This window comes from Cervus canadensis, chromosome 23 (genome assembly GCF_019320065.1).
Source record: "Cervus canadensis isolate Bull #8, Minnesota chromosome 23, ASM1932006v1, whole genome shotgun sequence".
NCBI lineage: Eukaryota > Metazoa > Chordata > Mammalia > Artiodactyla > Cervidae > Cervus > Cervus canadensis.
The window spans coordinates 16,349,142-16,372,540 of record NC_057408.1 but is presented as its reverse complement, the minus strand read 5'-3'; the positions used below and the strand labels follow the sequence as shown (position 1 = coordinate 16,372,540).

The 23,399-nt window shown below is 48.1% G+C and overlaps 1 protein-coding gene across 2 annotated transcripts in view; it reads right to left on the bottom strand.

The window, feature by feature from the left end:
• Positions 1–1,330: 1,330 nt before the first annotated feature.
• PHLPP1 (PH domain and leucine rich repeat protein phosphatase 1) overlaps positions 1,331–23,399 on the bottom strand; it is a 213,584-nt gene continuing 191,515 nt past the window's right edge. Inside the window, exons 13-17 of one of the 2 annotated variants that reach the window (XM_043444426.1) lie at positions 18,005–18,135; positions 14,749–14,853; positions 8,025–8,219; positions 5,730–5,958; positions 1,331–3,342 (exon numbers count right to left, since the gene is read on the bottom strand). In XM_043444426.1, the coding sequence (XP_043300361.1) occupies positions 2,209–3,342; positions 5,730–5,958; positions 8,025–8,219; positions 14,749–14,853; positions 18,005–18,135 (1,794 nt within the window). In that variant the 3' untranslated portion in view covers positions 1,331–2,208. The remainder of the gene's footprint in view (positions 3,343–5,729; positions 5,959–8,024; positions 8,220–14,748; positions 14,854–18,004; positions 18,136–23,399) is intronic. The other variant, XM_043444427.1, reaches the window with a different exon arrangement.

The following is a 23,399-nucleotide window of genomic DNA, read 5'->3' as shown; positions in this document are numbered from 1 at the left end:
CACTAAGGAGTCAGAGAGCGGACGGGAACTTTCGGAGGGACTGATGCAGGAGCTGAGTGCTGAGCCTCCCAGTCCGCTCAGATCTGCCCGGAGCAGCGGGAAGAAGGGCGGCCGGATGCTGGTGAGCGGGCGGGCGCGGGGTCCCGAGCCGGCCTCGCTCCCGTCTAAAGCGGAGCCCTGCCTGGGTTTCAGCAGTCTCCGGTCTCAGTCACTGACCCCTCGTGGGGCTGGGCGTGTGCCAAGTCAACTCACTTCAGTCATGTCTGACTCTTTGTGACCCATGGGCTGTAGCCCACCAGGCTCTTCTGTCCATGGGATTCTCCAGGCAAGAATACTGGAGTGGGTTGCCATGCCCTCCTCCAGGGGATCTTCCCCACCCAGCGATGGAGCCCCTGTCTCCATGTCTCCTGCATGGCAGGTGGGTTCTTAACCACGAGCGCCACCTGGGAAGCCACACTTACAGGCCGAGATGAGCTCAGTCTTCTTCCACAGTCGTAGAGGTTTGCACAGTGTACAAGTAGCCCGACATGGAGTGAAGAACGGGCATCACCAAGACAAGGAGGGGTCCACTCATCTGGCCACCCAGAGAGGGGACGGACAGCCTGTTACTGAATCTACAAGAGAGACTAGTTGCTGTGTTCTGTTACTGAACCTGCCAGGTACCCCTCTGGAGGGCAGAACTGAAGGGAAACCATTCTACCTGCAAAGCTGGTCCACATGAGATGTAGCGAAGACCTACAGCATCTCTAACACATGGGTCACAGATGCAGAGTGGGACGCTGCCATTTTTAAGTGGGGCCAGGAAGCCAGCAGGAGCGTGGGGCCCCCTAGAGGACCCCACTGCACGCACACTGTTCCCGCGAGGGGTGCAGAGTGAGGCAGTCGGCTCTGGATTTTTACTCTGTATGTGCACTGTTAATCAACTACACTCCAGTATAAAAAAGAACAACTATATCCAATTAAAAAAAAAGGTCAACTAACTGGTTCACGTGATTGAGGGCCTCTGAGAAAGGGAAACAAACTCGGCTTTGCGGGATTTTCCTGGGATCTCCTCTATGCAACTTTGTCTATTCCCCTTTTAATATCTATATGCTACACAGTAACAACCAGAAATAGAAACGCTGCAAACCAGCTACACATGTTAACTATAAGGTGGATTTCACTACTTCATTCAAGGTAGTTTAACCTGTTGGGTTATTTTTTCTTCAAAAGAAAAAAATCAAAGACAGAAGCACCAGATAACCCCAAAGTTACATGCGTTCATTCCAAACCCAAGCTGGGCGTGATCATCTGCAAGACACACCTGGCTCCCCAGACAAAAGCAGATGGGTCCGGGACTTGTAAATTTTATATTTATTATACCAAAATTATGACATGTTCATTTGTGCATTCTGCTTTAATATAACTCTCGGTATGTAAAGGATCTAACTGAATGCTTACACAATCATGCTGATTGTGGCAGCAGTAAGGAACACAATTAAAAAGTGTCTGCAAAAGGGGCTGGGTGGGAACAGGAGAGGAGGAGGGGCGGGTCAGCGGCCCCTGGGGGCAGGTCCCTTCCGGAGCCCTCAGCAGGGCTCAGGCGCATCAGCGGGAGACCCTGTGGGTGCGGGGGTGGGGGGACCGGAAATCAGCTGTTCAGTCTGTGTCCCTTACGCCAAAGCTACAAAACTTCTGAAGCATCACTATACAACATGGAGATATTTACAATAGAAATTTCTCAATCAACGGTTCTCTCAGAGAAAATTAGTGAATCCCAGTGACTTCAGTCACCTGACAGAGTAAAACAACTCCTAGGAGTTAGTCTCCATATTCTACAATGTCTATCATTTTCAAGACAAAAAAAAAACACAAAAAAACAAACGAGAAAACGTCTTCCCCCCACAAAGAAATAAAGAATTACAATATTATTAAATCATTTAAGCACTGGCAACCTGCCCTGCCTTCCAAACAGAACAACAAAAAAGCCATTTTAAAAAACATTACATTAACGGTTTCTCTGTAATATATTAAACCTTTTGTTCGTCTTTACATATCTGATATGTTAGGGGAAGAGGTTAACAAATTGAAATCATATAGGTAAAGCATCACTAGAAGAAAAGTGGTAATTATTATTATTTTTTTAAACGGCCAACAGAAGGGGGGCCTGCAGACAGCGGAGCAGTCTGGAGCCGGCGGGCGGCCCTGGTCTGAGGGGCCCGGGGCAGGTCAAAGCGGCGTGTCGCAGCAGCAGTCCGCGGGCTCCGCCGGGCCCGGGCGCGGCGGCGCAGGGGGCGGCGCGGGAGGCCGCTGCTTCATCATCTCCTTCACCTCCTCCTCCAGCTCCGGGGGGATGATGAACTGGTCGTCGGGGTCGGGCTGCGCCGGGGCCGCAAAGTATCCGCCCGGCCTGCGCAGTGGTGCGTCGGTGGCCACCTCGATCACGTTGTGGCTGCGCTCCTGGGGGGCCACAGAGCCGTTTCCCCGCCGGCGCCCCATGGTCCCCGCGGCCCCGTCCGCGCGCCGCGCTGCGCCCGGCTCGTCCTCCGTGGCACCTGCGCCCTCGTCGGCGGCCTCGGGCGGCAGGCCAGGCGCGGGCGGCCGCCAGCGCTCCCCGTCCCTGGCGCGGCCGCAGTGGATGTCCACCGCCACCTCCACGCGGCTGCCGTTGCTGAACACGCCCTCGATGGGCTCCTCATCGTCGCTGTCCAGCCCATTGTCCGAGAAGGCGCTGGAGAAGGTGGCGCTGGACAGCTGCCGCTGGAAGGCGCCGGGCGTGCCGCCGGGGTGCAGCGCGCAGCGGGGCTCGCCGGGGCCGGCGGGGCTGCCCTCGCCCAGCGCGCCTGGTGGCGGCGGCTCGTCAGAGGCCGTGGAGCCCACCTCGCTGCTCATCTCCGACGTGGACAGCTCGCTGCTCATCTCGGAGGCCAGGCCGCTGCTGGAGGATGGCGCACCCAGCCCGTCGGCCGGCCGCTCCCGGATGGCCACGCCAGAAGCCGGCGTGAAGACACCGGGGCTGGGCGGCGGCAGGGTGGCGGCGGCGGCCAGCTCGCAGCAGCAGAAGCTGTCCTCGGGGACGCTGAGCTGCACGACCACCGCGCTCACGCTCTCGCGGCAGCCGTAGCTCTGCGCCAGGGTGCAGAGCTTCTTGGCGGCGGCCAGCGCGTCGGGCACGCTGCGCGCAGCGCCCACAGCCTCCTCCACGGACAGGCTGTCCCACAGCCCCTTGCTGCCCAGGATGAAGAACTCGTCCTGCGGGCTCAAGGCCACGGACTGCACGTGTGGGCGGGGCACCACGCTGGGGTGCAAGAAGGTGTAGCCCAGGATGCGCGTGGACTCGGTCACTCCGTTCACTTTGCCATCCTGGAAAGAGAGGGGTTGCCAAGCAGACGTTACCACCGAGAGTTGGGGGGCGGGGCTCCTGCATGGGGGAAGCTCCGGGGCCTGCCCGCCCTGCAGGCCTGTCCGCCTCCTGTGAGGGGCTCCTGGCCACCAGTCATCAGAACCCGGGGCAGAAGCCCGCGGCAGGCAGGGAGCAGGAGGGACACGTGGGAAGCGCTTCATGCATTCCCTGTGTTGGGACCTGTCCGCTCCAAAGCACACGGTCACCTGGCTGAGTCAGCAACAGGGGCCGATCAGCATCTCTGGGAACGCACAGGGGTCCAGGGAGGAAGGGCCTGCTGAGCCAGCCGGGGGCAGACGCTCCCAGGCAGGTGCGATTCAGTGTGATGGCCCCCATCTCAGACCGCTGCCCACAGCCCAGCAACCAGCAGGCGTAGCGTGGGAAGGTTCATAAGTGAGCAGTTTTAAACTTGAGGCTGAAACAAACTGCTGGGGAAACCGCAGTGAGACTGGGTGGGGAGGAGTGAGGTGTTTGGAGAGGCAGACACGTAATCCACGAGAAAGGTGGCTCCTGTAACCCCTGAGCTGACTTTCCTGGCAGCAAATGCAGACGATGACACCTCCCGCTTCAGTCCAGCTGGGTTCCCACCATCTGAACTGTGAACTAAAACTTCACAGTTTGCCAGTGAAAAGCTTTTACTCCGAGGCTGGAGCGAGGAGCCCACGGTGTACCTGCTTGGTTCTTTATTCTTCAAGTTCTTCAGTGGAAATGGTTAATCTCCGCACCGTGTACTGTTGAGCACGGAATTCAATACACAGGTAATAATCTAACACACTCCCATCTGAGACTCCCTACATGGTATCTAGTGTCCACCTTAGTCCTCTCTGCTCTTAGAACGGGAAGGGGACCGGACTCGACAGGCAGACTCCTTTCCCAGACTCCCACGGGAGATCCCGAGGTGTCTTCCTCATGGCCCTGGTCGGAGCCGTCCTGGAGTCAGTCTTTCTCTACCGACTGCAGACCTCCACCATGGTCCACCTGCGCATCACACGGCTCCTCGGGCTTTATCGACAAGATGAGGCTGGACGACACCTGTGGGCAGACATGTGTCTACACGGGAATCACGTCGACAGCACCCATCCATTTCCGGAACACAGAGGTGACCCAACACTGCAGGATGAATGCGTGAACGGAGCCCAGCTCTTCCAGCCCGTTCTGGAGGCTGTGCCGCAGCCCGATGGCTTTTCTCAGCAGCAGCACTTGGACCTTCCGGGCCACAGACTGTGTTGTGGGGCTGCCTTGCACCGTTGGGGGCTCAGAGGGGCCGGCCTGCACTGTAGGGTGCTCAGCAGCGTCCCTGGCTTCTACCTGGGCTTCCCTGGTGGCTCAGATGGTAAAGAATCCGCCTGCAATGCGGGGAGAAACTAGGGTTCGATCCCTGGGTCGGGCAGATCCCCTGGACAAGGAAATGGCAACCCACTCCTGGAGAATCCCAGAGACAGAGGAGCCTGGCGGGCTACAGTCCATGGGGTCACAGACAGTCAGACGTGACTGAGTGACTATCACACACGCACATATACGGGCTTCTACAGGCTACGTGCCAAGAGCACGCACTCTCCACCCCAGTTGTGACAACAAAAATGTCCTCGGACATTACCAAGTGTCTGTGGTGTTGACCGGGGAATGGCCCCTGGTTGAGAACCCCTCACCGCCTTATCCGAGTGCAGCAGGAGGCATGAACTGAAGTAACAACTAGTTAATTTACACTGATATGTACACTGGCCTTGGGAGGCCTCACCATGCCCACTTCACCCAGGAGGACACCGAGGTGTTGAGATTGAAAGGTGATGGCCTGCAGGCACCAGAGCCAGGAAGACAGGAGGGCGGGCAGTGTGACCTCTGTGGGGCCTGAGCCCCACTGCGGGCGCCCCAAGGAGGGGACGGGGTGACCGCCCGCCCTGACGTGGAGAGGCCGCTGGGCCTGAGCCCCTCTGCGGGTGCCCCAAGGAGGGGACGGGATGACCGCCTGCCCTGACGCGGAGAGGCCGCTGGCCTGAGCCCCTCTGCGGGTGCCCCAAGGAGGGGACGGGGTGACCGCCTGCCCTGACGTGGAGAGGCCACCAGGTGCCCGCCCTGACGCAGAGAGGCCGCCGGACCTGAGCCCCACTGCAGGCACCTGAGGAACAGACGGCCCCGACGCAGAGAGGCCTTTGGCCCTGTTCTGTATTCTGGACGTTGTAATGTCCCAGACACATCACACACAGAGCTGGTCTGTGATGCTATGGATTCGGATCTGGAATCTCGGCTCAGCTTTGGTGTTTACAGGACACTGAGGGAGACGCTCCCCAGCCGGTCTCAGCTGCCTCCTCCCAGTCTCCCCCGCCCCACCCAAGGAAGATGCCCTCACCTCGGTGACGATGGCCTTGTGCCGTTTGAGCCTCCTCAGCTCCTCCTCGCAGCTCATGGCATATGACCTGGACAGGGGCAGTGGCTTGCCGTTCCGACACAGCACCGCCCGGCACTTGCCCACGTTGGCGGAGGTCAGGGTGAAGGGCCCTCCCGGGTCCACAGCGTCGTGCCTGATGTGACAAAGGACGGCAGCACCTCCGAGTTTCTGCCCGGCTGTGCCCAGCTTCCTGGAATACAGAGACGGTGCTAAGCGCCCACACTGCCGCCAGACGGCCCCACGGGACAGGGAAGCAGAGCTCGGGGGAAGAGCCTGCGGGACTGGATGCACACACGTGGGGTCTGCTCCCGGCTGGGCGGTGCCGCTCCGCCACGCAAAGCCGAGGAGCTGCTGAGGGATAAAGAGCCCTCTCCCGGCTCGGTGTGGCCTGCGGCGGCCGAATCAGCACAGCCAAACCAGTGGGGGCAGCCGTGTCTCCCCCACCCCTCTGCTCCCGAGAGGGACCGGGAACCACCGCACAGGAGCAGGCGTGAACACCCACCGACGCGTCAGAACGGCTGATCACCCCTCTCCCATAGGCTGCTTGCGGGCAGGAGCCTTCACGCACTGGGTCATTCATGTTCCGGTCCTACACAGTGCGACTCCCTGGAGGAATGAGGTCTATCCTCAAACATTTACAGAAAAGACCATCTAATGACGAGCTCCAAAGTGCTCTTACTCGCCATGAGTTCATCACGCACTGAATACACAAGACACCTGCAAGTGTCAGCAATCAAGAGGCGCTCAGACCCCCGCCAGCAAGGCCCGAGGCAGGCAGAGCCTCCAGACTGAGCCTGGGCACGGCAGGAGCAGGGAGGGCCAGATGGACGGACCCCACTGTTCATGAGGGCGGACCCTGTAGGTCAGGCCGGGGTCACCACGGATGGGAACAAGGGCGGCCTGATCACAGGCATCAGGATGCTGGCAGAGCAGACACACGCTTCTCGCAAGGACTGCGAGCATCACCACACGCCCTGTATTCCACTAACCCACAGGGAAAACGAGGCAGGAAGTGACGCGAAGACAGGCGGATGGCGGGGGCCTCCGGACCCTAGCTCGGACACGTCTAGGCCGTTGGCTCCAGACTCCGCCAAGGCAGCACGGCTTCCCTGCTGTCAGAGGCCGTGACTCTGCCAGCCAAGCCAGAGCTTGGGCTGTATCTGGGGGAAGTGCAGCCAGCGACCAGGGTTTGAGGGTCTCAAGTTCTTAACTCTGACCCAGTACTTGGGGTCCATAAAGAGCAGGCCTCTTTGGGCTGTGTGAACGGTCTGTCCATGTGGTGCGTGTGTGTATAATATGTGTTTGCTTTTTTCTGAAACAAGATGGTGGTCAAAACAGAAAGGTAGACAGCTGTGCAGACAGACATCCCTGTCTCACACCTATCGGCATTAAGGCACTTAGAACAATGACTGGTATATATTAAGGGCTCACTAAATATTAGCTGTTATCAGCATCGATTATTAACTGCACATGCCCACCGAGGTGAGCTGCGGCACAGAACCTCACTGGGATGCCTCTACTGAGTTCTCCAGGAGTCCTCATGCCTGGGGGAGCTGTCAAGGCTTCTCTGGGGCAGCATTCCTCAGAGGACACTTTTTCTAGCCCTGCCGCAAAGATATTTCCTCTGGCAGATTATCAAGGGAGAGAAAAAGAAGAGAAGCAGAAAAGATCGTCACTGTTCCCATGACCTCTGAAGCACTCTCTGCTTCCTGGTCCCACAGGAGCAAATGTCTGCAGTACAATACCAACAGGCACGGCCTTCACAACCTACAAAGCTTCAAAGTGACAGAGAGAGAGCAAGGCTTTGAATGTGGGGATAATTATGACATTCAGCCCTCAGAGTTAGAAACAACATTCCACAACTTCCATGGTGACCAGAATCTCTAGGGAAAGGCCTATGATCCTTCTAGTAACACTGTCTTGAACAGGGCTTCCCAGGTGGCTCAGTGGTAAAGAACCCACCTGCCAATGCAGGACATGCAAGAGACGTGGGTTCGATCCCTGGGTTGGGAAGATCCCCTGGAGAAGGAAATGGTAACCCACTTCAGTATTTTTGCCTGGGAAATCCTATGGACAAAGGAGCCTGGTGGGCTGTACAGTCCATGGAGTTGCAGAGAGTTGGAAATGACTGAGCACACGCATGCACATGCACACACATACACACACACCATCTGAAGAATGATTTAACTCCTGGCCTTTTAAAATTTGATCATGAACAAGAATAAGAAAACCCACAGCAGGTGCTCTAGGTTTTACCTTTGCATAACGATGAATGTGTTGACCATGTATTCTTCTTCGTTTTTTGTTTTCTGCAGCTCTTCTGCCAAAATGTCACTCATGGTGCACTGGAGAAGGGAGGGCACTTCCACATTGCGGTCTCCGTCAAACACGCCATACAGGGCCTCCCGGTTGTCACAGAAGTTGTTCACCGACAGCGCCGCAACACACAACCTGCAAAGCAAAAATGCTTCTGTGCTGACTCAACTCATCTTTTCTTCTCCATGCCCAACCCAACTGTGGTTCTTCTCCCATTTGCTTAATCCAGTCTTGTCTCTTTCTTCGTGACTCTGAGTAGATTAAGAATAGGTAACACTTTGGCTACTTGATATGAAGAGCCAACTCATTAGAAAAGACCCTGATGCTGGGAAAGACTGAAGGCAAATGGAGAAGCAGGTGTCAGAGGATGAGATGGTTAGACAGCATCACCAACTCAAACTCAATGGACATGAATTTGAGCAAACTCCGGAAAATAAAGGAGAAGAGGAGCCTGGTGTGCTGCAGTCCATGATGTGGCAAAGAGTTGGACAGGACTCAGTGACTGAACAACAACAAGACTAAACCCCAGATAATTTACATCAACTAATTTCTGTAAGTGAAGAAAAATGAGCACATACTTATGCTTCATGGCTTTCCCCCACTCTTTTCTTCTGATGATTTTATTTTTAAATAGCATTGAAAGAAAGACCGTAAGAGGCATGGGGAATAACACCAGATTATAAATGCGTATGTCCACATTCGTTCACAAAACATTTATTAAGGAAAACTTCCACAAGGAGCAAAAACGGAGTCACCACTGAAACACTGGGAAGAGGAAGGGAAACGTGCACACCAGCGGGAGGAGGGCCACACGCGGCGTTCGGGGGACCACGCAGTCCTTCCACTTAGGCTGCGTCCGTGGGGCTCCGTGTCCCACACACGCTCCAAAACGGGCAGCGCCGGGGAGAAATGAAAAGCCATGGCATTAGTAAGTGGGGAGATGGCTTCAGGCAGCCTAACACACAAGGAACTGGAGTCTTCAGAAGAGAAGAGACAGGCGGAAAAACATTTTGAAGAATTAATAGATAAAAATATTCAAATCTGATGAAAATGACAAGAAACTCAACAAACAACAAGTGAAAGCAAGTAAAAAAAGCTTAACTGAGGCACATCAAACTGCTGAAAAGCGGGGATGAAGGCGGGGGTGGGGGCAGAGGGACAGCACACCCCCCGTGGAACAGCAGAGATGGCAGAGCTCTCGTCAGAAACTGCGCGGGACGCAGGGGACGGGCAGCAGCGTCTTCAAGGACTCACAGAAAGACCATCACCCTTGCTTTCTGAACAGTGAGAACAGCTTCCGAAAGTGAAAGTGCAAAACAGACATTTTCAGATGCACACACAAAAAGACGGCACTACAAGAGATAGGCGGAGCCGAAGAAAATGGCCCTACCAGATGGAAGTCTGGCTCTACACAAAAGAATGGAGTGCATCGGAAATGACAAAGAGATTAGTACATGTAAACGTTTTCTTTCTCTTATTTTAAAAATCACGTTAGGACAGTGGTTCTCGGGACTTCCCTGGCAGTCCATGTTAAGACTTGACGCCTTCACTATGGGGGGCACAGGCTTGACCCCTCATTGGGGAACCAGGATCCCACATGCTGCAGGGTGCGGCCAAAAATCAAAGGAAAGGACAAACCAGTGGTTCTCAGCAGGGGACACTCTGTGCCTGGAGTCGTCTCTGCTTGTAGTGACTGGGATGGTGCTGACACTGGCGTCTCGGGGGTGGAGTCGAGGGTGCTGCTCAATATCCTAAAGCGCAGAGGACACCCCGTCCCTCCCCTGCTCTCCAACAACAAACAATTATCTGGCTCAAAGTGTCACTAATACTGAAGTTGAGAAATACTTTGGGAAATAACTTTAAAATAAAAACTATAATAATGTATCCTGGGGTTTATAACAAAAGCAGAGGTAAAACATGAGAATAATGGCACAAAGACGAGGAGGGGGAAGTGGAAGTACACAACGTAAGCTTCTCATCGCACATATGAAAGGATGCTACTACTCGAAGGTAAACCGTAATGAACAAGGTCAAGGTTATACACAGACCCGAAACAAACCACACACACACACAGAGTAGAACCAATGAGGACAAATACAAGGGATAACAAGGAATAAGAAATAACCTAAAAGAATGAAGAAAAAGAGAATCAAGAACAGATGAGACAAACAGAAGACAAACATTATTAAATGGGCAGATTTACACCTAACCACATCAGTATTTTATTAAATATAAAAATGGTCTAGACACTACCCAAAAAGATTCAAATTATATTAAAAAGTAAGACTTAACCATATGCTACTTAAAAGAAACATACTTTAAACATAAAGAGACAAATGGGTTAAAAGCAAAAAGGATTAGAAATGATACACACTGGCCCCCTAAACAACACAGGTTTAAACTGCTTAGGTCCACTTATATGTTAGTTTTTTCCCCTCTAATACTACTATAGTCCTAATACAATCTCTGCAAATGTGGAACCTTGGATATAAAGGGCTAACTATAAAGCGATGCATGGACTTCTGATGGTTGGTTGGTGCCTCTTAATCTGAAGTAGTTGAAGGGTCAACTATACTATGCTAACACTAAACAAAAGGAAGCTAGAGTAGCTACATTAATATCAGACAAAATATATTTCAGCATGAAGAACATTACAGAAATAGTTATTTTATAATGATTAAAGGGTCAGTTCATCACAAGACTGTAACATTCTAAATGTTTATGCACTTAATAACAGAGCTTTGAAATACATGAAGCAAAAACTAAGAGAATCACAAGGAGAAACAGACAAGCCTGTAATTACAGTCTCTCAGGCACTGACAGAAAAGTAGACAGAAAATCAGTAAGGACAGTCAAGGCTTGAACATAATTTTCAACAAACTTGATCTAAATAACAACCTACCCAATTTTTTTTCAAATGCACACAAAATATTTACCATAATAAACCATATTTGGGCCAGAAAATGTCTTAATAATTTTAAAAGATTCAAGTGATTCAAAGTATGTTCTCCAACCACACTGGGAAAACTGCTTAGGAGGAAATTTATAGCTCTAAATGCTTAGAATATTAATACCCTACGCTCAAATCAGTGACCCAAACTTATACCTTGAGAAGCTAGAAATTTATAAGCACAATAAATCTAAACAAGCAGATAATAATAAAAATAAGAGCAGAAGTCAATGAAATAGAAAACAGAAAGACAACAACAACAAAAAATTCAATGAAACCAAAAGCTGGTTCCTTGAGAATTATCAATAAAACTGATAGACCTGAAACCAATTTGATCAGGATAAAAAGACAAATGATAAATATATCAGGAGAGAAGGGAGAGACATTACTACAGATCCTACAGATAGTAAAAGGAGAATAATGGTATATTATAGCCAATGTCTGAGGCGGCCTTACAAATAGCTGTGAAAAGAAGAGAAGTGAAAAGGAAAGATACAGCCATTTGAATACAGAGTTTCAAAGAATAGCAAGGAGAGATAAGCCTTCCTCAGTGATCAATGCAAAGAAACAGAGGAAAACAACAGAATGGGAAAGACTAGAGATCTCTTCAAGAAAATTCTCCAAGCCAGGCTTCAGCAATACGTGAACCGTGAACTTCCAGATGTTCAAGCTGGTTTTAGAAAAGGCAGAGAAACCAGAGATCAAATTGCCAATATCCACTGGATCATTGAAAAAGCAAGAGAGTTTCAGAAAAATATCTATTTCTGCTTTACTGACTACGCCAAAGCCTTCCACTCTGTGGATCACAATAAACTGTGGAAAATTCTGAAAGAGATGGGAATACCAGACCATCTGACCTGCCTCTTGAGAAACCTGTATGCAGGTCAGGAAGCAACAGTTAGAACTGGACATGGAACAACAGACTGGTTCCAAATAGGAAAAGGAGTACGTCAGGGCTGTATATTGTCACTCTGCTTGTTTAACTTATATGCAGAGTACATCATGAGAAACGCTGGACTGGAAGAAGCACAAACTGGAATCAAGATTGCCGGGAGAAATATCAATAACCTCAGATATGCAGATCACACCACCCTTATGGCAGAGAGTAAAGAGGAACTAAAGAGCCTCTTGATGAAAGTGAAAGAGAGTGAAAAAGTCGGCTTAAAGCTTAACATTCAGAAAACTAAGATCATGGCATCTGGTCCCATCACCTCATGGGAAATAGATGGGGAGACAGTGGAAACAGTGTCAGACTTTATTTTTTGGGGCTCCAAAATCACTCAGATGGTGATTGCAGCCATGAAATTAAAAGACGCTTACTCCTTGGAAGGAAAGTTATGACCAACCTAGACAGCATATTAAAAAGCAGAGACATTACTTTGCCAACAAAGGTCTGTCTGGTCAAGGCTATGGTTTTTCCAGTGGTCATGTATGGATGTGAGAGTTGGACTGTGAAGAAAGCTGAGCACCAAAAACTTGATGCTTTTGAGCTGTGGTGCTGGAGAAGACTCTTGAGAGTCCCTTGGACTGCAAGGAGATCCAACCAGTCCAACCTGAAGGAGATCAGTCCTGGGTGTTCACTGGAGGACTGATGCTGAGGCTGAAACTCCAATACTTTGGCCACCAGATGCGAAGAGCTGACTCATTTGAAAAGACCCTGATGCTGGGAGGGATTGGGGGCAGGAGGAGAAGGGGACGACAGAGGATGAGATGGCTGGATGGCATCACCGACTCGATGGGCATGAGTCTGAGTAAACTCCAGGAGCTGGTGATGGACAGGGAGGCCTGGCGTGCTGCAATTCATGGGGTCGCAAAGAGTCGGACACGACTGAGTGACTGAACTGACTGACTGATGGCCAATAAATTTGAAAACTAGATGAAAATGGATAAATTCTTTGACAGACATAAATTACTAAAGTTCATTCAACAAGAGAGAGATAATCCTATATTAAAGAAATCATATATTTAGTTATAAACCAAAGAAAATTCCAGGCCCAGGTGAAATTCATTGGCAAATATTACCAAAAATTTAGGAAGAAATAATATCAAGGCTATAGGAACTCTTCCAGAAGACTGCAGAATCCTGAAGACAAAATACTCAACTCAGTTTATGAGGTGAGGCCAGCATCACCCTGATATCAAAATCAGACACCACAAGAGAAAAATTACTGTGACTACAGACATGATCAACAAATTAGTAGAAAACTGAGCCCAGCAGAATATAAAAAGGTAATACATCATGACCACATGAAACTTATGCTGAAAATGCATGGCAGATTCCACATTTTAAAATCAATACAATTCATTATCTCAACCGACTAAGACAGGAAAAAAATGTGATCACCTCAACTGATGAAGAAAAAGCCTATGACAAAAAATCTGATACACATTATAAAAACTCTTAGCAAACTACGAACAGAAGGGACTTTCCTAACGTGATAAAGGCAGTGTGCATCTCCTCTAACATACCTGTCACACTCCCAGGGAGAGAGGAGGGGACGGACGTGTCAGACCCACAGTGTGACTTCCGTTCTGTTTTCTGACCCAAGGAAAAGCAGTCAGCATGGCAACCACAGTCCCACCTTTTACTTTCCATGAAGGAAAGCTAGCCAGCAGGCCTCAGTCCCAGATGCCTGTTAGAGTCGCCTGGGGGAGATTTTAAAGCGTCCTGATTCAACGGTCCTCAGCAGGAGAATGCTCTTTAAAGTTCCTCGCCTGGTTGATTCTCATGGGCAACTCGGGTTGAAGGCTGTTGGCTTTCATGAGGTCGTCCTCCACTTCCTGTCCCCCCGCACCCTGCCTGCTCTGAATATTTTGTGCTCTTACACCTCCGCTAGTGAAACGACGCCTATTCCGAGTTACAGGAGCCTTTGCTTCTCTGCTGCTGCTGCTCAGTCGCTCAGTCACATCAGACTCTGTGTGACCCCATGGACTGCAGCCCACCAGGCTCCTCTGTCCATGGGATTCTTCAGGCAAGAAGACTGGAGTGGGTTGCCACTGCCCTTCTCCAGGGGATCTTCCTGATCCAGGGGCCACACCTACGTCTCCTGCAATACAGGCGGATTCTTCACCCGCACTGATTATCAGCAGCCCTTCATAAAAAGCAAGCCTGAAGAGCAGGATTATGATTCTCAAGAAACCAACATCTGCATGTGAGACAGGGAAGGTTGGTGAAAAGAGGGAAGAGAAAGGAATTAAGATGGACGGGACCTGGAGGCAAGACAAGCAGCTGACATTACAGAGAATGGACATCAAACTCCTGACAAGCTGATTGAGACTGTAAAAGACAGCTCCACAAAAATGCTGTCAGTGCAGTAAGGGGTCGCGAATAAGGACAGTCAAGGCTACTTTTGCTGCTTTAATACTGTCCCTGTTTTGCTTGGTAAACAGGCTTCAGAGAAAGATAAAGGGGCTTTTCAAGAGAGCGGGGACGCGTTTCAATACTCATGCCTTCTCCAAACACTGGAGTCTCACAGAGACATAATGTGTCAGTTACACCATCTCCTAGCAACCTCTCTCACAAAGAGGGAGGATGTGATGCCAAGCAGGGCTGAGCTAATGTTCCTGCCTAAGTCATGCGGTGGCCTCCCTCTGGGGAGACGGGCCGGAATAAAGGTGGCACGGGGAAGTCTGTGCCACTGAGGGGCTTCTTTCTGCCCTGCTATGGCAGGCAAGCGGGCGGGCAGCAGTTCTCATCCCAAAGTTTCAACTTACTTGTTTTTCACCCCTGAAGCTTCAGTGTAGCCGTGGCTCCACACGGCTGGAGCTCCAGAAGCATCTCCTGCAGACGGCTGATCAATCTTGAAACAGCGGATATTGCTGATCAGAGAAACAGAGGGGCCAGGTATCATTAAAACAGAACAGGTGCTCATTGCTACCTTCACTTGAGAAACGAGAAACACCTAAGCACTCTGTCCTTACCATTTCTCACTGTGTTTGATGTGTCTGAAATGTTCACCAGCAGCAAGAACCAGCTACTCATCATAACGAAACCAAGGGGCATACACACAGAGCACAGAAACGAGTTCATCAGCATCAAACGGCGGTTACTAAGGGCTTTCACACTCACCGCCCTGGACGGCTGCTCTCGGCTGGGAATGGAAGGCTCTCAACCTTGGCATGAGAACAGGAACTATTTAAGTTAGGTGTGTTCTCACAACATGAAACCCAGATGTGAAAAGAACGAAACCTCAGCTACAATCGTACTATGCCTGGACGATGCAAGAGAGTTCTGCAACATTCATCCTCAAATCCAATACCTGCTCACACCACCCCTTTAAATATTTACAGAACATTACTGGGGACTTGCCGCTCCCTGATGCTTCCAATTCTTTCCTCACGTGCACAGCCAACCATGCTGAGACCAACATCATAAAGTTATGAAATAAATGAGGGGAATTCAATAAATTTCATGTTAACTACATATATATAAACGGGGAGATAAGTTCTTATCTCACCTTGGCTGTGGCATGCTGTAACTGGCCCAATAGGATGACAAACAGAAATATTAAAAGAGTAAACCTTCAAACTCAGTTCATTAAAAACCAGCCTACGAGAAAGCAGTCAATGCCCATGAACACGAAGTCATGCAGATATGTAGCAGGTCCTTAAAAGGCTGCCTACCACATGGTGAGATAAATCCCTATTTGTAAACTGCCACTAGTTTTTTTCCCCTATTAATTAAGAGAAAAGGCATATAACCTCAACACCTAAACACTTCTGTCCTGAGCCTAAGAATTTAAATTATCTGTTGGCATTCATTAACTCCAAAATATTATAAACACGGAATACCTTTCCCAAGAAGCAGTCAACTCAGAAGTAAATCAACACCTAATAATATTAACTTTGATTCTAGAAATATTTGGTGGCAATTTCTTTGAAATTTAAAACTATTTCATTAAACAGAAGTTTCTACTCTTAATTACCAGAAGGCATTCACTTTTTCCCTTATCCTAAAAAGCTGAGAAACATAAATATCACAGATGGTGCCAATGGAAAATTCTGAAATAAAATACCTCATTTTACATCAGGGGGATATATCCTTTTTTCAAACACATCAATAAAAGGGGCATTTAAAAAAGACCTGCTGTTGTTTGTTTTCCGTATGGCCTGGTACCAGATGTGGTCCATGTGCCATGGTAAGCAATGCACTGGATTTCTTAAGGCATGTCTTACAGGTTCTCACTGCATTTTTTGCTTACCTTTCTGAATTCTAGAGAAAAATGGAACGTTCCTTTCTAAAGACATATATATTAAAAAAACAAACAACAGAACAGAGAGCCTTTAAAGAATTCCATTTCCTAGCCTGATTATTAAAGAAAAGAATAACCCTGCCCCCCCCTCCCCAGTCCTTTCCAGTGAAGCGGCACTCATCCTCCGCCAGGCTGAGAACAGTGCGACCAGGCGGCCTCTGAAGCGGGCGGGGCGCGGACTCGTGTGCACCCTGAGGGGAGGCTGAGGGGGTCTGGGAGCTGGAGCTTAACCCTGTAGAGGTCACCACACGGACTGACGCTGCCTTGTGGAGAACAGACCGGCCAGCCCTTGACAGAGGGTCTAAGTTACACATTAGATATGGAACCTCTACCAGGTTATTAAGGGGCCACAACTTTCTAGATATTAAACAGAGGGTGACGCTTTTACGTGAAGAGTGCTATGATGTCACTGCCTGTTACTACTCTTTTTAAATCTGGGAGCACACCTGCGCTTCACGACAGGAGCTCCAGCCATTCCAGTACCATATACTCTTCGGTAGAGAATTTAACGGGCACCGTCTTAGGCCTGTATAATAGTGGGGTCATTCCATTAACCATATGGTTTTGCATTTTTTTCTAATTACGTCATGAAAATCTCCCCGTGTGATTTTATAGTCATCCTAAATGTTAATTAGAAATATCTTGATGACTATCCCTATGCCTAAAATGAACACATTTCTGATTATTTTTTAGAATAAAATTTTTACCACAGAAAACCTTGATTTAGGTATACGAATACTTTTTTAAAAGTCTGACACAGAGAGCCAATGGCTTTTTTAAAAACTTATATAAACTGACAATCCTCCATCAACACCAATTTGAGAGGAGAGGAAAAATGTTATCATTTAAATATTTAATATTTCCTTGATACACTAATAAAGCTGCACAATGATCTTTTCATGTAACTATCTGTACTTTGTTTATTAAATGTTAATGTCCTATGCTTATTTTCTGCTTGAATGAGTCATTAGCATTATTGACTCACACGTAACTACCTATAACATAAATATTAATACCAATATACTGACTTCTCTTGTGATTCTCCTTCTCTTTTTTGGCCTTAAAAGTTCTTTTCTGGTTTGTGAATATATATGATTTCTTCTTGCTTTTAAAAATTATTTCATTTTATAGATTTAACTCTTTAATTTAGCTAGAGTTTATTTTGGTGTGCAATAGAAATTTGACTTTTATTTTTCTCCAAAGAGCTGCTTTCACTTATTAACACATTTTTATACAATTATTTTTAACACAAAATGACATATTTGTAAACACTCAAAAGTTACCTGTATAAGGATGAAATATGTCTTGATAATCCATATATTCTTAGTTCTGAAAAGTCCCTTAGACAGTGTGTAGACCACCCTCCCTTAAAGATGAAAAAACTAAGGTACGGGCACACTGCATCCTGGCCCAAGCCTCTGCATCCTGGTAAAACAGTGGGGAGAGCTGTAGGTCTACTGTGTCTTCAAATCTCCCTTTCTACTTTGTTTTCACTATTCTCATCTCTTTTTGTCTGAACACTTTCTTAAAAACTTTCTGGAAGGACAGGAGTATCCAATTATCCGAAAAAAATTTTTGGCTGTCCGTCCATCTTGGTGAACTACAGACTCACAAATCACTTCACTTCCACTCTGTGCAGACAGACCTAGTAAGTCAGACACATCCCATTCCACTTCATGTTTGCAGTGAGGGGATGCGGCGCCTCACGAAGGACTCACTTCAGCAGCTCCAGCGTTCTGTGGTCAAGGGCGAGTCGGGGGTTTCCAGTCAGGTCCAGCTCTTGCAGCTTCGGAGGCAGGTTTTCTGGTAATGTGACTTCGCTTAGCTCATTACAGCTCAGGTCCACGCACTGAAGGAAAAGTGGAAAAAAGAAGACATGGCCTGCAGAAGTGGTTCTAATGCTCTGTTGCAGGAGAATCAGTCTGACGATTCACTGCACTATGACAGCCAAATGCAGGAACTATGTTTGTCTGCCGTTTAGCCCTAAACATTTACAACGGACTAGGGCTTCCAGCGTGGCTCAGATGGTAAAGAATCAGCCTGCAATGCAGGAGACCTGGGTTCGATCCCTGTGTTGGGAAGATCCCCTGGAGAAGGAAATGGCAACCCACTCCAGTACTCTTGCCTGGAGAATCCCACGGACAGAGGAGCCCGGCGGGCTACAGTCCATGGGGTTGCAGAGAGTCAGAGATGACTGAGCGACTACACCACCACCACCACCCTGTAACACAACCAGCGTTAGAGTTCTGCGTCTTTCTTTAGCCTTATTATTAAAATATAAAAATCAGAAGTGTAGGTACAACTTCATTACATTTCACTTATTCCAGATCTTCTCTCTCATCACCTTTGATAGCATTAATACTTGAAGAGAAGTGCAAGAATTCACTTAATCTAAATGTTAATAATAGGGACATGGTCATCTCCTCCTTCTTGTTGTTTTTCCAATTATAAATAATGGCTGCGTGCCACCTGGACTTGAATGAAACCCTGATAATACTGCTTCATTATGGGCTATTCTGGTAGCACGGTCTATATACATCAGTAGAGAGAAAACAGCGCATCACACGGTATAGAGTCTCCCGATGGTGATGAAACATGGGCTCGAGGACTGACAGGTGTTGGTAACGTAGGAGGTTAAATGGTTGACACAAACGAATTCAGAGGTCAGAGTATGTATTACAGGAAAAGATTAAAGACACTGTGGAACATCACGGACTTTTATGCAATTGGTCAGTAATGTTTTTAACGCTACCTCTAAAGATTTAAACTTTTACAATTCCATAGACATAAAATTGCTCCTTCTTTAAATTACCAGATTATAAACAAGTTCAGTGGGGTATCATTTATAAAAGTGGCCTTGGGGACAGCGATACAGATTCTAAGAGACGGGCTCATGCACCAGCCCTCCCAGGCCCATCCGGTCACCAGTCCTGAGCTCCCTGCACCAGTTCCGCACCATCTAGTTCCACCGTCCTGTTCTGGCCACTGTTCACATTTGCCCTGTGGACTCTGAGCCTTCCCAACGTTGCTTCCTTCCCTCTGATCCACTCCTCACGGTGCTGCCAGGGGGGTTTTCTGATGTGGTTTGCTCTATCTCATTCCACTCCAGCCTCAGTCTCTGCTGCTCCCTGCCACCCTTCAACCTGCCCCCGAAGTCCTCAGCTGCGGCCCTTAGCCCGCCTTTCAGCGCCTGCGTCCGCACGCGGTGTTCAGCTGTGTCGGAGGGACTCTGCGCCGACCTGCTCTCACCGGCCTGTGCCCTTGCACGGCACCCTCTGTGGATGGAACTCTTCACGCTCTCCTTGCTGCGTCTCCTCCCATGTCTCACGCGTTTTTAGCACACTGCGCAAAGCAGAAGCTCGACCGATGCTTTCACCAGAAGGAGAAACAAACGACTGCCTGCCAATTATTTGTTGACTGAATAAATGAACGGATCTTAATGGATCTGTTAGGATGGGAACTGCAATACACATGTTTAGGTTAAATTCAGTCTAGAGTACGTAGCACTGCAAAGGAACTGATGTGTTTTTAAATGTGACTGCTTCTGCATGAGACGGGAACTCACTTCATTAAGGGCAGGCTGAGTGGAGAAACACCCCTTACACAGCCGTGCACACTAAAGGGGGTCTATTCCTAAAAAGTACAGGACGCTGATACCTGGTGACAACCTCTGGTGCTAACACAGGTAGTAAGTGCTTTGCTTACAAGCACTATTTCCTATTCTTTTAACAGCCTTCCACTAATGCTTGTTGACTGAATAAGCAAAAGAAGAACTTCAATTTGTAAAAGTGTTAATTTCTCAGTCATGTCTGACTCTTTGCGACCCATGGACTGCAGCCCACGAGGCTCCTCTGTCCATAGGATTCTCCAGGCAAGAATACTGGACTGGGTTGCCATTCCCTTCTCCATTAATTTGTAAAGACCCTTCCTTTTAAGTTTATATACAGTATCTTTGATTTTTCTCAACTGGATTTTAGATTTAGGAAACCTTATTGGCAACACCTTGACAAAAATGACCATCAGGGTAAAACTTTTTTCAAAAAAATCCTTAATCCACCAATAACTATTCCATTCTTGCAAATAGTAAATTCCCTTCAACACCAAAACTATCTCTAAAATCTGACTTTAATGAAATGCATCCTATATATAAGCTAAGCAATTCCTTTTCATCATTTCTTCTTAAAACTGGTTGTGTGCGCCCTTGGGGAGACTCAGTGGTGTACCATAAACTTACAGGACACCTGGCCTGTGCTTCTGGGGGCGTCAGTGTCACTCAGAAGACTACGGAGCCTTCACTTCCATATTAAAACTAAAAGAAATGGTAAAAGAGTAGAACACAAAATTAACATGTAATTTTAGATCAGAAAGGAGATGTCAAAGAAGCTTATAGATGATTCCAGGTCATATCCAGACTTCGGGGCATATGATCTCACTTCTCTTCTCCCTGTGGATAGGAGACTGTCGAGAGCATGACAGCGCCCACTTCCCAGCCAACCTCTCTGAGGACTCACGGTCACAAGTGCTCCTTTCCCCGGAGCATCTCTGAAGAGACGCTTTTCACACACACACGACTCTCAGAGGGCCAGTTGTTTATCTGCATGTACACACAGCCCACTTCATAAGATGAAGCAGTATTTGGTTGGAAAGGGCGTGGCTTTGTGTTTAAAAGACCTGCTGAAATAATTTTTCAAACTTGAGTTAAAAAAACAAACCAATCTGTCTGAGTTAATACATCACCCTGACTCAGAGAGACAGTGGCCTGAACACGTTACAGTTGCCGCCTCCTGCGGGCTGGGTGGCCAGGGCGGCAGGGAGAAAAGCGGCTTCGATGGCCCCGTCCTGGGGGACACTGCTTCACTCCTTTTCCGCAGCTTTTGTTCCGAACAGGAATGGATGCCAGATTCCCCAAATTTTAGAAGAATTCCTAAATAACTAATACCCAGACTCCAGGATCAGAAAGACAATTGTTCCTGCTTCCTGGTTTTTGGATATTTCAGTTCCTGGGTGACCTGTTGAGTCTAGAAGGTCAGCTACCCCACCCAAACTGCCACCTAACCGGTGCCTGGTGTGTCTTTATTTCCCTTACCCTCCTTTCCGAAGAATTAATGCCTTTTCTTTCATCCGCTTTGACCCACCACTTCCCCACATGCTTTGTGTTTTATGACTGAGCTGGTTCTCTTGCTCTCATCCCACTTCAGAAACAACAAACACGGCTTGATTCCAAAGGGAAATTTAACTTCCTGGAGTCACTGTTGTCAAGAGTGTGGCGTATTAAAAACATTTCGTACTCCATTTCCCAGTGAAAACAACAGTCCCAGAGATGGCGTCACTCAGCTTGTCCAAATGGTTTATTACTTCACAGTGCAAACATGAAAATAACCTTCTGGGGAGAACTTAAAACATTTTAAAATATGCTGTTCACCTAGTGGCCAGAATCAGGACCCTACAGAAAAATGGAAAATTTGACAAAAGCTGCTGGTATATGGTGTTTAAATTTCACCTGCTGTGTCACACATTAATTTCACCTGCTTAAACCACACTTTGAAAATGGTAGGAATATGCCACTAATTGGAAGTAATTCAATGAAGAGCTCAGGTTTTGCTGCAAAGCTCCTACACTCTCGCCGTGACTGCTGTGGAGCGAGGTGAGGGGCCTGGGCGAGAGGGACTGAGGGCCGCCCGGGCGGCTCCGCTGCTCTTTGGGCCACCAGCACCGGAGCCCAGATGAGGACGTCGGCTGGGACCTCACGCCAAGCCTGGCTGACGTGGGGACTCGAGGACCAGGTGTTCCTCTCTAGCTGATGAACAGCGGTTCTGTATCCAGAAGGAGGTGTGTCTATTTTAGAATCAGAACGGAACACGACCTGCTCCAGGACACAGGACTGGTGGTGGGTTTGGAAGAAAGTGCCGAACAGTGGTGAAGACAGTAATCCTAGGGAGCAAAGCTTCTATGACTGGGTGCCCTCGAGCGCACCAGGAAACTCTAAAAAATTAACCTTTTCCTACTAACTTATATGACTTCTGGCCCACATAGAGAATCTGTTGCCTGACGATCACTCTGCGAGATCTCACTGAATGCACCAAAATGAGGGAAGCCTACACCCATATTTTATCCAAGATTAGGGGAGGCACGTGGTCTCTGTTTTAGGGTTATGCGGATAATGGCCTAATTTTACAAGTTTCAAAAATTACATTTTAGTATATATATTTTAGTAAGAAAAGTTGTTTATCCTTTTAAATGATAATTGGTTTTAAAGCTTTGGTAACAAAGCTGTGAACAAGCCCTCTCCTTAAAAGATGAGACTGCTCACAGAGAACTAGCTAAATGTAATAGGACCTTATTCTTTTTTAAATTATGTTATCTGCTAATGTTTATAATTGCAGTATTTTAACACTTTATATGAAACACCTTACAATTACTGTAGTTTATTTTCAAGAAGCATTAGGAATATAATCCAGGATGACCAGTGTCACTCAGTCACGTCCAGCCCTCTGCGGCTCCAGGGCCTGCAGCCCGCCAGGCTCCTCTGTCCATGGGAGTCTCCAGGAAGAATACTGCGGTGGGTTGCCATTCCTTATCCAGGGGACCTTCCCTCCAAACCCAGGGATCAAACCTGGGTCTCCTGCATTGCAGGTGGATGGATTCTCACCATCTGAACCACAATAAAATTTTAACATAGGCTAGAGTATTTCAACTTATAAAAAATGATTTCTTTTATATTAAAAACATGCTTTAGGGCTCAGTTTGCAGTGACGACTCTTATAGGTATTTTATCATTTGTTATCAGCCACTATTTTTACCAGGAATTTTCTTTTGGATGGTTTAAATATGTGTACTTACATAGCTGCTTAAAATATTCTCATATGAAATATGAATGAGTTACTTCTCATATGAAATAACACCAAAATATCAATCCAGAGTTCTCAAACAATATGACTATTACTTTTTCAATAACACTATCTGTCTAGGGCTGCAAAGTTCATACTTTTTATGTAAAGGATACTTGATACTGCGTATCACCGCCCCCCCAAATAAAACCCCAACAACAAAGTATCTCTTGGTCATGGAATTGCTGGGTCAGAAAGACTGGACATTTTTAAAATAAGGAAAATG